General features: G+C 43.0%; 1 protein-coding gene across 3 annotated transcripts in view; it reads right to left on the bottom strand.

The window, feature by feature from the left end:
* Positions 1-15,618, bottom strand: part of ZC3H18 (zinc finger CCCH-type containing 18) — a 55,403-nt gene that overhangs the window by 14,250 nt on the left and 25,535 nt on the right. For all 3 annotated transcript variants that reach the window (XM_016129446.2, XM_016129448.2, XM_016129447.2), the window contains 3 exons: positions 14,849-15,006; positions 10,309-10,426; positions 8,690-8,958 (listed from right to left, as the gene is read on the bottom strand). In XM_016129446.2, the coding sequence (XP_015984932.2) occupies positions 8,690-8,958; positions 10,309-10,426; positions 14,849-15,006 (545 nt within the window). The remainder of the gene's footprint in view (positions 1-8,689; positions 8,959-10,308; positions 10,427-14,848; positions 15,007-15,618) is intronic.

The following is a 15,618-nucleotide window of genomic DNA, read 5'->3' as shown; positions in this document are numbered from 1 at the left end:
AACCCTCCAGTAATCTCTGAGGGAGGAGGTGGCCTTCCCCAGGCATAGCTAGTACACAATCTTATCTCCCTGGGACCTGATCCTTTGTTCAAGGCCACTGGAGAGAGACTCCAAGGTGCAGAGGTCAGCTGTTTTGTGACTGTCAAATAAATATCACAACAAAACACAACAAAGGGGCTGTGAGTCAACTCAGGACATGCTTACACATTACATCAGCACCAGAGGTGTTAATGCCGATGATGCAAGTCAGTCATAACGAGCCTGTCTGGAAATTCCGACCTGGGCAGCTGCCAGGTTTGGGCTCAAAGGTAAAAAAAAAAAAAAAAAAAAAAAAAAAAAAAAAAAAAAAAGATAAAAGGGATGAAGGTTCTCTTCTAAAATCAAAAAGGGTCAAACATCTAATAAAGATACAAGTAAAGTGAATTTGCAGCACATTGATTTCCTCCCAAATAAACTCACACTCATGTCTGGAGAAGCTCAGAACGTCTTTCATGGCAACTCCTCTCTGCTCTTTCATCTGGAAATCTTTGTGGAGCATCACACTCTGCTCACCTCCCGTAACACTGAGCAAAACTGCATACATGGGTCCTGAGTGCGCTTGGGGCTGCCATGCCCCTTTCCTAGACTGTGCTGGTGGCCCTCCTGTCCGGCCCCCAAGTGCACAGTGCCTCCACATCCTTTCCTGCTCCACGCCACACAAGGCAGGAGGCTCCTGTTCTCAGAATGGCTAGGTGGACACCTGCCAGCAGAAGAAACTCCAAGCCCCAATCAATCCCTCCCCCCAGAATACCCATCTAGAGTGAAGTCCCTTGCATTCCCTGCCCAGGACTATCATTACTTTTTATGATTCACCCAGCAGGTTGTAACCCCTCCTTCAACCTCCACGATGCTGTGTAGCCCTCTCTTAGGGACCTACACACAAATAAGAATGTGATATAACTTGTATTTCCTATTCACATTTTTCAACTCTGCGTCCCTCACAGGACTGAGCAGAAGGCTTGCAGCACATGCCAATGCATGCTGAATCGATAAGGCGCAGAGCAAATCCCAGCACCTTGTCAATTCCAGGGCCCAGAGTATGAGCCCTGACTGGTGGCCCTGATGGAGCAGGACTTTCCAAGGGTCCAGGAACTTACACTAAGTGCTGCCATTCAGGCGACAGTCCTTCCAAGGGAGGCTTGAAAAAGTGGGGGCAGGCAAGATGAACTTTCGCTGGTGAGGTGAGCACCCAGGGATGACAGACCTATAACTTTAATCCTCAGATTCTGAAAACACATTTGAACTTGAAAACAAGCAGCTAAACCTGAGAGAAATGTAACTGTTAACAAAGGTGACACATTCCCACTCACGCTTTTATTTCTAGGGGAACAGAAAGAAAAATAATCTATACTGTTTCAAGTGTTGGACAGGTGTCACCAAGTCTTCCTGTTTCCACGGTGAGGGCTTGTCATTCAAAAATATTTCCTGAATTTCCAAGACTATGAACATTGCCTTAAGTTCTTTATGTCATTTCTCCACTTCCCACCCTTGACCCCAACCGTGAATATACAGCATGACTGTAAACAGAGTAAGGCTCAATAATGCTTCTTTCTAATTCTGACTTGTTTTGTATTCATCCGTACTCATCTAATTCCTACCCATAACAGATGTCTCTACTTAGCCTTGAACACACAAAAAACACTATTTATCTGCCTTTCCATCTTTATGAAATAGCTGGGCAACTTCTGGAAAATTCAGTGAGTAAGGAGTCAAGAAGTTAAACAGGATATACTTTTTCTTAAATATGCCCTGGGCACAATGACTTTCCAAGAATCAAGCAATTAAGCCCTGCCCAGGACAGATCAGAATGAGATTAGAAAGGTAAAATAGGTTTATTAAACTCTCAGGGGAGTGTCTTTTGTGCTAACGGAGATATCAGTGACTATTCTAAAGCCGAACCTAAGAGCTGGGGATCCAACTCTGTAGTCTGACCACTTGGCTCATCAGGGGGCAGTAAAGGAAAAGATAGAGTCAGGAGTGAAGTGGGAGGCCAGGTGACCTGTCCATCGCAGGGCCTTAGGATGGCACCATTCCACTTCTTAGGTTACGTGCATCCTGTGCAGCTCCTGATGGCAGTTCAGGTGTGGTCATCTGACACACTCAGGATCAAAAGTGTGTGACACCACCATGGGGGTCTAGGTACAATCAAACCTGACTCTTAATGTTCAAAATCAGGAAATCAACAAATTCCACCATTTAAGATGTGCATATCAATAGGATAGAAGTGAAAGGCGGTGATGAACCCCTAGTTGTTGGAGGCAATGAAGAAAGGAAACAGATGACTAGCACTGTGCTGGGCGGGGCTGGAGGAGAAGCCGCTGCACTCAAGAAAACAGGGAAGGAAAAAGTCACCAAAAGCTGAGGGAAACCTAACATATATATTTTACAAAAAAGACAGCAGAGTCCCATGGACCAGTCAGACCAGACCAGAGTGACCGTCACCCTTCTCTCTAGTGTGGCAGAAGGCCATGCAGCCTTAGTTACAGCCATAATGGCAAGTCGGAGCTGGATGGAGACACACAGGGCAATGATCCTACCTGGAGCACACTTACTAACAGGCCACGCATGGAGCACTGACAGCACCAGATGACGAGAACCCCATCTGGGAAACGACCAGGATTCAGTGAGGGTGAAAAAAGGGGCAGGATCAGGTGTTCCCTTATGAGGATTAAGCAAATCTCCTAGGAAATGAGGAGCCTGCCATTTCAATGCACAGCTGAATGTTTAGTCAACAGCTTTAAAGATAACAGGCAGTCTGAGCAATTCCTCCAGGAAGGTCCAGCTACTATTTATATTTGGAATGAAATTAATTCGCCTAAGCCAAAGAACATCCTAGTTCCCCGCCTCACTACACCCAGAAAGCATACCCACTGACTTGTCTATAAAGAGCAGGTTTCACAAAAGGGATTTCCCCCAACCTACATAAATGAATTCTACAGAATTGGTTAAAAGGTTCTGTTCTGTCTAAAAATAGCTCTAGTATAGAAGTGGACAAAAGTTTTCAAAAGGCATAATTACAAAAGGAAAATGCGGGTGAAAAGTGACACAACTGCTAAATACAGTGATGCTGCATCTAGCCTAGGAGAACTAGAGAAAAGCTGAGCAATCTCTGAGGCAGGGATTTGGAGGACAGCTCACCAATTGTTTAGAGGGATACATACAGCTCAGGCAAGTGAGAGAGAACCACAGGAAAGAGTGCTGACAAGGTGGGGGAAGAAGGGAGCCCCTGGTATCTTGCTGGCCTGCCGTGCCATGCTTCTCTCTCCTGGTAATGGGGTGTCTGGGCTTAAAGCCCTTGCTGGTTGCAGATGAAACAGAAAAACCACTGTAGTTTACTGAAGTTTATCAATGTCCACTCCAACGTATGTCCACTGGACCCTGCGAGTACTATTCCCAGTAAAGATTCTGCTCTCCAGTGGCTGGAAACAGAAGCTTCCCAAGTGGTTCTTTTTGGATCCAGTTATGTCATCCTCCTATTTTAGGTGAAAAAAGTTCTTTTCATCCACCTACTGATGAAAAAATTCCAAACCTGATGAAGGCTAAATAAATAGGCTTTTCTGTAAGAGGGAGATCATATAAAGGTATCATCGTAGGGAAATTCGGCCACCCCTTGAAGTGGTCACGCCATCTCTGGCTGATCAAAGAAACTAGGAGGCCTGCTGGAAATTCTGCTCTGGTGAAATCCTAGCCCTCAGGCTGGTAGTGGGGCTGGCAGGGCTCCAGCCAGGGGATCAAAGACGGAGCTCAAGACTCCTTAGCACTAGTGAGACAGGCTAAATCCAGATCAAGTGACGGGAATGCCCTACCTCTGCTGATGGCAATAGATGTTGGGGGGTAGAAGCCCACAGGATCATAAGTGAGAGTTTGGAGAGGAAAAGAAGGGAACAAACAAGGCCACACTGGGGTGGGATGGAGGGAGAACAGACCCACCCAGTTTGGTGAGAAAAGCTGCATCAGTTACATGGCAGTGATATCCTAGCCATTGCTTGTGTCTCTGCTTAAGACCAGGGATCTTGACATGCATGAAAACAGAGCCATTTTATGGATCTGGAAAGCGAACTGAGTTAGTTCTGTTTGCACAACTCAGTCTGCAATTTTATCAATTCTACAGCACTCATTCGTGTCACGTAAGGTGCAGGCTGCTACCAAACCCGAAATTCATTTATGGCTCCATCAAATGTTCATGTACACCAGCTCTGTGCCGGCCTTAAGACTACAGGGCCTTCCAGGGGATTACATTCTAGATGGTCAACAGAGGATAATATATAAGTGAAAGAGGGACAATAAAGCAGGGTGGGAAGACAGAAGTGAGTGGGGAGACCTCTTTGGGTAGTGGGATTTGATCAAAGCCCTAGAGACACTGGGGAAGAGGGAAGGGCAGAGCAAAGGCTGAGGCTACAATGATAAACACAAAGAGGTGTGAGTGGCCGGCCAGTGTGAGCAGAGGGTACTGGGCCTCATCACCCAGTGGTGAAGGCAGCCCCAGAACTGAGACCACAGTGGAAACGTCATGCATCTCAGGGGAAAGGGCTTCTAGGTGGCTTCCAAAGGACTAATAACAAAGAGATCAAAATCAAAATTCAAATAAATATATACATTTCAAGGTAACTGAAAAGGTGACTACTGTAACAAAAAGATTAAAGCAGTCTTTTAAAGAACAATCTTAGTGCATCTAAAATATGTGATTTACTCTGAATGTTCTTTAAGAACATTACTTTGCCCAATGTTAGAAAAGCATGAAGGAATACAGTAAATTTAGATGACAAAAACAGTTAAAACTGACACTTATCACAAACTAAGCATCCTGCTGCAGGCATACATTTAATATGAAAGACTAAGGTCCTGATGTTTACATTCAGAAATACAACTGTACACGGGAACTTGTCTCATCAAAAGGTCAAGATAAAGGGATGAGAGTCTGGTTTTATCTACCCTCCCCCCCAAAAAAAAGGTAAAGGGGGTCAAATATATGGTGACAGAAGGAGATTTGACTTTGGGTAATGAGCACATAATGCAGTATACAGATGATGTATTACTGAATGGTACACTTTAAACCTATGTGATTTTATTAACCAACATCACACTTCGATAAATTTAATTTAAAAAAACATTAGAACTAATGAATTCAGTACAGTTGCAGGATATAAAAATCAACATGCAAAAACCAGCTGCATCTCTGCACATTAACAAACTATCTGAAAATAAAACAGAAAAATTCATTTACAATTGCATCAAAAATAACAAAATCCTTAGGAATAACCAAGGGGATGAAAGATCTGCACATTAAAAATTATCAGATATTGATGAAAGACACAAATAAATGAAAAGATATTCTGTGCTCATAGACTAGAAGAGTCAATACTGTTAAAATGTCCACACTACCCAAAGCAATCTACAGATTCAATGCCATCCCTATCAAACTTTCAATGGCATTTTTCATAGCAATAGGAAAAAACATTCCTAAAATTTGTTCGGAACCACAAAAAAACCCAATCCTGAGAAAGCAGAACAAGGCTGGAGGCATCATACTTCTCAATTTCAAACTACATTACAAAACTATAGTAATCAAAGCAGTACTGGCTTAAAAACAGACACATAGATCAATGGAAAAGAACTGAGAGCCCAGAAATAATTTCTTGACAATAGGGTCAACTAATATTTTACAAGGGAGCCATGACTACTCAATAAGTAAAGGACAGCCTCATCAATAAGTGATGCTGGTAAAACTGGATATTCATACGCAAAAGAATGAAACTGGACCCCTATCTTAAACCATTCACAAAAATTAAATCAAAATGGACTAAAGACTTAACTGTAAGACATAAAATCATAAAAGTCCCAGAAGAAAACAGGGAAAAAGCTCTTTGACATGAGCCTTGGTAATTTCTTGGATATGGCATGAAAAGCAAAAATAAACAAGTGGGACTACCTTTAAAGTAAAAAGCTTCTGCACAGCAAAAGAAACAAGAAAAAGACAACTTATAGAATGAGAGAAAATATTTGCAAATCTTATACCCGATTAAGGGTTAATATAAAAAATATAATGAACTCCTACAACTCAGTAGCAAAAAAAAATCTCATTAAAAAATAGGCAGAGGATCTGACTCAACATTTTCCTAAAGATGACATACAAATGATCAACAGATATATGAAAAGATGCTCACCATCACTGATCACCAGGTAAATGCAAATCAAAACCACAATGAGATATATCCTCACACCTGTTAGGATGGTTATTATAGAAATAACAAGGATTGGCAAGGAAGTGGACTGCTAGTGGGAATGTAAACTGGTGCAGCCACTATGAAAAAAGTAGAAGATTCCTCAAGAAATTAAAACGAAAACTATCATATCATCCAACAATCCAAATCCCACCTCTGGGTGTATATCCAAATCACTCTTGAAGAGATTTCTGCACTCCCATGCTCACTGCAGCATTATTCACAATAGTGAAGTCATGGAAACAACCAATGTGTCTGTCAATGAATAAATGAAGAAAATGTGGTATGTATATTCAATGGACTGTTATTCAGCCATGAAAAAGGATTTCCTGCCATTTGCAATGACATGGATGGAACTTGAGGGCATTATGCTAAGTGAAGTAAGTCGAAGACTCTCTGTTTTTGCTGTATGTTCTCACTTATATGTGGAATCCAAAAAAACCAAACTCATAGAAACACAGTAGAATGGTGGTTGCCATGTACTAGGGAGTGGGGGAAATAGGGAGATGTTGGTCAAATGGTACAAATTTCCAGTTATAAGGTAAGTTCTGGGATCTAATGTACAGCATGATGACGAGAGTTAACAACACTGTATCGTACAGTTGAAAGTTGCTACAAGAGTATATCCTAAATCTTATCACCATATGCAAAAAAACATAATTATGTGAGGTGACAGCGTTAACTAACCTTACTGTAGTAATCGATACACAATATAAATGTATCAAATCTTCACATTATATACCTTAAACTTACACAATGTTATACATCATCTGTATCTTTTCTTTAGAAAGCTGGAATAAAAATAAGAGGCCTTCTTTTAAAAACAAAAAAGGAAATGGACATGATCAAGAAAGTAAAACAACCCACAGCATGGGAGAATGTATCTGCAAACTAGATGTCTTATAAAGAACTTATACCTATATAAAGAACTTTTACAACTCAATAATAAAGACTAATAAATTTAAAAATGGGCAAAAGATCTGAACAAACATTTTCCAAAGAAGATATACACATGGCCAGTGAGCACATGAAACGATGCTCAACATCCTTAGTTATCAGAGAAAAACAAATCAAACTACAATGAGATACCATTTCATACCCAATAGGATGGCTACAATAAAAAAGATGGCTGGCAAGGAAGAGGAAGAAATTGGAACCCTCACATGTTTCTGATGAGACTGTAAAATGCTGGAGCTACTTTGAGAAAGTCCAGCAATTCCCCAAAAGGTTAAACATAGCTACCACATAACCCAGAAGTTCTTCTATGCCTAGGCATTTACCCAAGAGGAACGAAAGCTATGTTTACACATAAACTTATACATGAATGCTCACATTCGTGATAGCCAAACTGTAGGAACAACCCAAATGCCCATCAATGGGTGGTTAGCAAAATCCATCCATCCATATGATGGAAAATTATCCATCCATCCATATGATGGAAAATTATTCGACCACAAAAAGGAATGACATATGGCTACATGCCACACGCAGTGTGGATGAACACCAGAAAACATGCTAAGTGAAAGGTGTCAATCACAAAAGACGATATATTATAATTCCATATATATGAAATGTCCACAATAAGCAAATCCGAAGAGACTGAAAATGGATTAGTAGTTGCCAGCTCAGGGGGGTGTTTGGGGAAAACAAGGTGTGACTGCTAATGGGAACAAGGTTTCTTTTAGGGGGACAAAGGTGTTTTAAAATTGTGATGGCACTACAATTTTAAGCTGTGCGATGATACTATAAACCACTGCATTTGTACATTTTAAATGGGTATATTGCATGGTCTGTGAATGATATCTCAATAAAGCTATATAAAATTACACGAAATTTCATCAAGTTCTATGATTTTCTAGTGAGGAGCAGCTGTCCTGCTCCAATATTTAAATATGTTTAAAAAGAAAAAAAAGGCTGTGCGAAGCCCCAGAGCCTGCCCAGCCTCTTGGGCCTTTGTTTTGGGGCCATGTCTTCACTGCCCATTCCAGCAGTCCAACTGGCAACTCTCATAGAGCAGCATGTAACCTGCCACACTGAGAACAAGCTAAGTGGAAAGGCCAGCTGACCCTGCATTCTAGCTGCTAGAGCGCCATACGGTGGCCAGCAACATGCATATCCTGAACCTCCCGATTTCTTCTTCCAAGTCCCAGAGGAACTAGGAATTCAGAACTTTCCTGATTTAGGAAAGTAATAGGGTACACACTGCACATGTTTTGTAACACACATTACATGATGGGGCAGCACCTACTAATTAAAACACATCAACATTTCTTTAGCAACTGATTTTGGGACAGTGGGTTTGGGGCTGTGGGAAACAGGCAGAGATGCTCATCAACAGGGCCCAGACAGTGGAGCTGCAGGCCCCAAGCCCTCCTCTTTTCAGGGCCCCACACCCCGGCCTCCCAGACCCCAAGCAGTGGGCAGCCTACCTTGGTGGCTGGGGGGAGCGGGGCTTTGGCTTCTCCTTCTCCTTCTCCCGCTCTTTCTCCCTGTCTCGGTCTCTGTGCTGTCTGTCCTTCTCGTCCCGCTTGGCTCGCTCTCGCTCCCACTCCTCTTTCCTCCGCTGCCGTTCCTTGTCTCGCTCACGCTCCCGCTCCCGCTCGCGTTCCCGCTGCCGGCGCTCCCGCTCTCGGTCGCGCTCACGCTCCCGCTCACGCTCACGCTGTCTGTTCTCTCGCTCTCGTTCCCTTTCCCTTTCCTTTGTTGAAAAGCCAAACACACACATACCAGCTGTGATTTAAACACTTAAAACAGAAAGTACAGAGAAAATGCAAAGAGCAAGCGAATGACAATTAGAACAATCTCTGGTGTTAATTTTGTTTCAAAGTCTCTTTAAAACACAATGTTAAAAAATGGATTAGAAGCCAAATTAGAGTGGAATAAGAGTGAACCCTTCCAACCACTAATTTTAGACTAATCAGCAAGTTCTGGCACATGAGCCATTGGGCCTCCCTGGCCTCAGCAACTCATGCTTAAGGTGGAGACAACCCAGGCGCCTAAAGCACTCTGTTTAGTGAGTGGTGTCTAGGATAGAGTGGACACCCTAAAATGGGGCTCTTGTTTTTCTAATCCTAATCCTTGAATATCTTTTTGAACTACTTGTTCTGTTTTATTCATTCATCTGCTGTAATAGTCAAAATTAAAAGTGAATAAAGCCCAAGTCACAGTACACTGACGGGCTCTGGGCTTTAGGTGGCCTATCGGGAAACGAAGTACACTCCTGACCTTCATGCTGCTCTGCCCCTGAGACATAGCGGGGACAGATGGTGGAAAGGGACTCCAGCATGTCCCTGCTACCTCCAAGGCTGCTGGGCCTGCAATGAGGCATCCGCACTCCTGCAGCCCAACCTCAGTGAGGAATCTGCTCTACTGGAGAGAGGGGCACGGATGGTCAACCAGAGTCCCCATCTCTTTACAAGATCACCGATGGGCACCCAGGGCTTCCTTTGGTCCTAAAAACATATGACTGTCACGTAAGTCATAGCAAAAAAACTACTAAACTGCCTCTAACTGATCTCTTCCCAGGGGCAACTTTTTTCATATCACTCTAACAAGCATAAGATTAGGGACCCAAAGGTGGAAGCACATACATTCATAAATATACTAAACTCTCAGGGAAATGCCAATATAGACCAGTTCTCCATTAGACCAACAAGGCATGGCTGATAAAGGCCCAAAAGAATGTACTTAACTGGTTAAGCACAATGATTATAAATGGTGTTACCAAGGAGTTTGAAAAAGTAATATGCTTAAAAGGGTGAAACACACAACCCTGTAAAACTGTATCAATAACCCAATCAGCAAATCTAATTAAAAATAAGAAAAAAAAAAAACACAGCAAGAAGAGAGATAAATCCAAGGAAGTCTGTTTAAATCACCACAAATTTAATCTGTGGATCTCCATTAGTTCTCTACAGTCAATCTGGGCTGGAGTTAGTACACCATACCAACATGATTAAGCCCACATAAAGTCCTATAAATAAAAAAGGGGGCAATTTTAATGAATCAATCAGTGAAGTTCAGATCTACATATCTAAGTCCTACTTACTCGGTAATTGTGGTATGGTTCTGTTTCTGTATATTGCACCCTGAAATTCTCGTACTGTCCGCCACGCCAGAACCGCTCTATTTCATAGTCATAATAAGGATCTGCATAAGGCTCAAGTCTGAAAAAAGAACGAATAAAAAGTAAGCCTTTTAACTTAAAAATATTAATGTGAAAATATTACATAAAATGTTAGCAAACAGAATCTAACACCATATCAACAAAGTAATATACCATCACTAAGTGGGATTTGTTCCAGGAATGCAAAGGTGGGTCACTATTAGAAAATTCAAGAGTATACTGCATATGATAACAGACCTACAGAGAAAAGTCACAGGATTCCACCCATGGATGACAAAAATGTCTGTGATAAAAATTCAATGCCCCTTCCTGATGAAAATATTAAAAAAAAAAAAAAAAAAAGGAAAGTAAATAATACTTTCTTAAATGTGATAAAATATATGCATACACTTTAGAATAAAGCCAGCATCTTACTTCAGGGGAACAGGGGGAACATTTCTGTAAGATCTGGATGAGGCAAGGAGGCTTGCTGCCTCCCTGATGACCATTGTGCTGGAGGCACTGCCAACGTGACCTGACTAGAGGTGTCCAAGAGAAGAAGAATGGGAAAGGAAGTGAAATCATCTCAATTTGCAAATTAAGTGATGCTATATCTGAAAAATCGAGACTCGATATTAAAGACAATTCAAAGAGCCAGAAAGAAGAACCTAGTAAAGCAGAGAAAAATTTACAGAAACTAACATCTTCATATACATAAATAATCCAGTTAGGAGATGGAGTACAGAGAAAACCTCATTTACAACCCCAAGAAAAGGAGAAAAAAAATACTTAGGAACAAAATGTAATTAACCAGAAATGTACAGAACCTATCTGAGGAAAACTGCGAAACACCCTCGAAAGACATGCAAATTCGTGTGACAATATTCCTTGTCTTTGGATAGATGACTAGACACTAACAAATGTTAATTCTCCCTACAACAATTTATAAATTTAGGACAATCCCAGGAAAAACACCAAGTTTCTTAATGAAGTAAGACAAACTGATCCTCAACTCACAATCACATGGAAACAGAGACATGCAAGACTATCCAATCACTGATGGAGAAGACACACCCTGAGATGTGACAAGATGTTACAGGAAACCTGGGAATGAAGATACAATATGGACTGGAGGAATAAAACACAAGTCCAGAAACAGACCCCAGCACTCAGGGTAAAGGTGGACTTTGAATCAACAAGGACAGGACAACAATGGACTAATCCCTGGGAAGGTTTGAGTAGACCCCTGTTATTCACTTGGGCTAGAAGCCACGCACACTGACCCAGAGGTCCTGTCCTGTGGGTGCCTTGAACAGGTGGGGGGCAGGGGAGGAAAGGGGAATATACACTTGGCAACAGATAGACGCCAGATAGGAGGTTCTTTCAAGGATTTCTTGGCTCCAGACCAACTCTCCCCTTTGGGTAAACTGGCAGGAGAAACCAAGGCACCTCCAGCTTGCAGAGGCCCCCACTCTGGGCAGCTGCAAAGGCCTCTGCCAGGCTTGTGCTGCCACCCTTGTTGCTGCCATCTCCAGTTGTCTGCATGGCCTTCCACTGGCTGATTTCTAGGAAATCTCTCCTCCAGTGTTTCCAGTGCCTCTGGCAGAGATAACCCAAGGCTGGCTCTGCCAAATAACACAGCTTTTTTTCACCCAAACAGCCAGATATCTTTCTCGCAATTTAACCTTCAGGCCACACAAATCATATTTGATGACAACAATCAATAACTTTGCACAGAGGCCTGCAACATGGCATCATACTACACAGAAAGAAGAGACTATGGTCCCCAAAGCATAGACTTTTCTTCCTGTGACCTTAAAGATACAAAAGCCAACACAAATATTACAGCCAATGAAGACCCCAAAAAACACTTTCCAAATTGGGTGTGAGGATATGTGCGTTCACAAAGGGGGAAGGGCAGGTAAGTTTGTTTTGGGAAAACTGATTAAACAAAATGAAAATGACCTCTCTTCCGAGGAACTATTCAGTCTTAGGCTACAGACAATGGGAAAAGGGCATGCAGTGTCCCCTCAGCCTGCCTCCCTCAGAACCAAGTTGGGGCTGCCCACATCCATGAATGCAACTTGCCAATAATTACCTCCTCAGGCACAATCATGAAGGACAGATGCTGGCAAAGGTACAGTCCTAGACCCTGGGCATGTGGCCCGACAGTCTGGCTCCGGTTTACTGAGCTCTGTTCCTGACAGAGCTAGTACCAATGACCTTATTTATCACAGGTGATACCCGGGGCATCCTGGGGGTCCCTTGTGTCTTTTGGACGATTGGTCCCTGCAGGACTCAGTGGAGTACTCTCAGTACAGTGCCACACAGCCCTGTGCAGAGATGATATTCCTTAATGTCTCCTATGTATGAAGTCTCACAAGTCAGATGGTGATTGAATAAAGTCCCTGATGTGGTAGAAATGGAACTTTAAAAGATATGAATTGGGGTGTGTTTGTCTAGAATAGCATTATTTTTACTAAGTAATCATGCTAGCAAATTCTGTTTATTTCCAAATATAGGTATAAAGGAAAAACTTATTTTCCCATCCTTTACAGCAGTGGTCCCCAACTTTTTGGCATCAGAGACTGGTGCTCCTATGAGAATCTAATGCCTGATGATCTGAGGTGGAGCTGAGGTGGTGATGCTGGTGCTGGGGAGTGGCTGCAAATCCAGATGAAACTTTGCTTGCCTCCTGCTGTGTGGCCTAGTTCCTAACAGACCTGAGACCAGTACTGGTCTGTGCTCCAGGGGCTGGGGACCCTTTCTTTATAGCATCCAGAATCCTTCCTCAGGATTTCTTGAATAGGCAGCTTTCCCATGGGTTCTATAACCTAGCTCCACATGACCAGAACCTGACCACACTAAGGAGATTCTACACGGCAACTATTCAGATTTTCTATCCCTAAATCTTAGCATCATGTCTGACGGCCTACGCTCCTGGAACTGAAATCTGTGGCTCTCCAACATCAGCGGGCATCAGAACCACCTAGGGGCCTTGTTAAAAACATCCAGCTGGGCTCTACCCTTCCTAGAACTTCTGATGGGGCAGCTCTGAAAGAATGTATTTTCAACAAGCTCCCAGGTGATGTTGCTGCTGGTTGAGGGACCATTCCTAGAAAGCCACAACTGTCAGTTAGTTTACCATTTTTCCCTACCTGGGACATAACCTTGGTCACAGGCATGCTGCATCACTGGGAAAGGAGCACCTGGACACAAAACAGTAACATCGCAGGATTCCAATAAATGGGAACTAGTTAAGGTTGGTTTTTTTGAGTCTTAACGTTGACGACCCCTGAGCCTCTTATTAAATTCCAACTTAGTTTCTCAGTCACCCTTCTGTACTTCCTACTTCGAAGATGCCAGCACAGCTGGCCTGTGTGCCCTCCTCAGAGGTCTGAGTTCTAGCTCCTCTCAGCTTCTCAACTTTAACAGTTCCAGCCTACACCCCTGCCCTTAGCAGCTACTTCCTACAAGCTGCTGCCTTTCCCATTGCTTCTATAGTCACCCAAAAAACATGTTTTTATGTTAAATGTTCTCCATTCAAAAAGCTGAGTAGTCTCCTCTGCTGAGTGGACCCTGGCTGACACAGCCCTTACCCTGAGTGCCATTAGAAACAGTTTGGACGGTTTCCCATCTGATGCATGCCAGGACGCTATTCCCAGAGGTCTGGAGTGACCAGGTCTGGGTGGGGCCTGGCACATGCATGTCACAGCAGCACAGCAGATGTTGAACAAACAAAATACTTTCCAGTAAATGTAAATGCATAAATTGTTGCTACAGGACTAAGATGGTGGTAAAGCTAGTTCGAATCACTGAATAAATTATACACCTTCCCCTGATCTGAGTCCACATCATACTGGCTGCTCAGAAGAAACCAGGCTTGTTTCTGTTCCCTTAGAGGTAAGTGCTTTCGCCTGGGATTCGGAGCTCTGGGAGACAAGGGCTGTACTTATTATGTTACACAATTTTTAAAGATTTGACTTATGTTTTTCAACCACATGTACTTCCTAATTATTTTTTTAAAAAACACTACTAAAATATCCGGGAGAAGAAACAACAAAGACAGTATTTTGTTAAAAGGGTCGCACCTGCCATGCTCCTGGATTTTAGTGACAAATTTCATAGGTTCTCCTGGTTTCTGGGTAACTTGGGAAGGGGTCGAGAGGAGACTTATGGGGCTTCAAGACCAGCTGTAAAAACTCAAGAGTTCGTATGAATCCAAACAGGTGTGAGCCTTCTCCAGTAACACAGCCCTTACATAAAACTAAAATATGCACTTCAGAGAAGTAAAAAACTGAGCAAAGTCAACTGCAAAGAAGTCTGAAATTATCTAGAGGATGTCATTCTCAGTCAGGGACAGTGAACAGTCATCAGCCCCCACACACCTTGGGGACCTACGTGCTCTCTTCCAAGCCCCACACAGCTGGGGACAACTTAATTCTCTCTCGAAAACGGAATGAAGAGGCAAATCATTCCTTACGTTGTGTCTCTGACATCTCTTGTGATCCGATAATTCCAATCTCGGAAAACTTCATTTTCCTTATCAAACTCTCGTTCATCTTCCCCAATAGTCACAGTAAACCTTTTTTCTTCAAAATCAGGTTCTTGTTCTTTTCGAATGGTTGCCTTTTTTAAAACCTACCATTGTGAGAAGAAATCAACACTGGTTACTGTTAGGAAAAACAAAGGGAAGCCTGTCCTGATCTGACCCAAAGCCTTGGCCCCTGTGGCTGGAGTGGCTCCACAGAACTGGCATGACTGAGTGCTCAGCAGGCAAGGTGTGCCTGAGCTCTATGCCAGGGGCATAGGACCCCATGTGCCTTTCTGTGGGGCTGGAGCGCCCTGTCCCTGCACACAGTTGTACCTGGCATTCAGGATGGGCCCATTAAGCAGCGCCACAAAACTGACATTCTGGGAAGGGTGTTGGAGGTGGCTGCTTCCTAATAATAGTCCGGGCATTGAACCAGGGAGTCCCAGATATTCGTTCAGTGATGAGGACACAGTGTGGAGAAGAAAATAAGTCCGCTCATGGCAGACAAGGCACAAGGAGTGAAGTATGAGCTGAGGTAGCAAGGAGAATGATTTTGTTTTAGTCTATCATCTCACTGAAAAGAATCTGACATAAGTGGCTCAGAAACAGCCTAGACATCTGGGACAAGAGTGTGGGCTGGAGTAAGGGAGTGGGAAGGGGCGCCCATGTGCACACTGAGGATCTCTAAGAAGAGAGGATGGCTTCTCCAGAAGATAGGC

Source organism: Rousettus aegyptiacus, unplaced genomic scaffold (assembly GCF_014176215.1).
Source record: "Rousettus aegyptiacus isolate mRouAeg1 unplaced genomic scaffold, mRouAeg1.p scaffold_m13_p_14, whole genome shotgun sequence".
NCBI lineage: Eukaryota > Metazoa > Chordata > Mammalia > Chiroptera > Pteropodidae > Rousettus > Rousettus aegyptiacus.
This window is presented reverse-complemented; position numbering and strand designations above follow the sequence as displayed.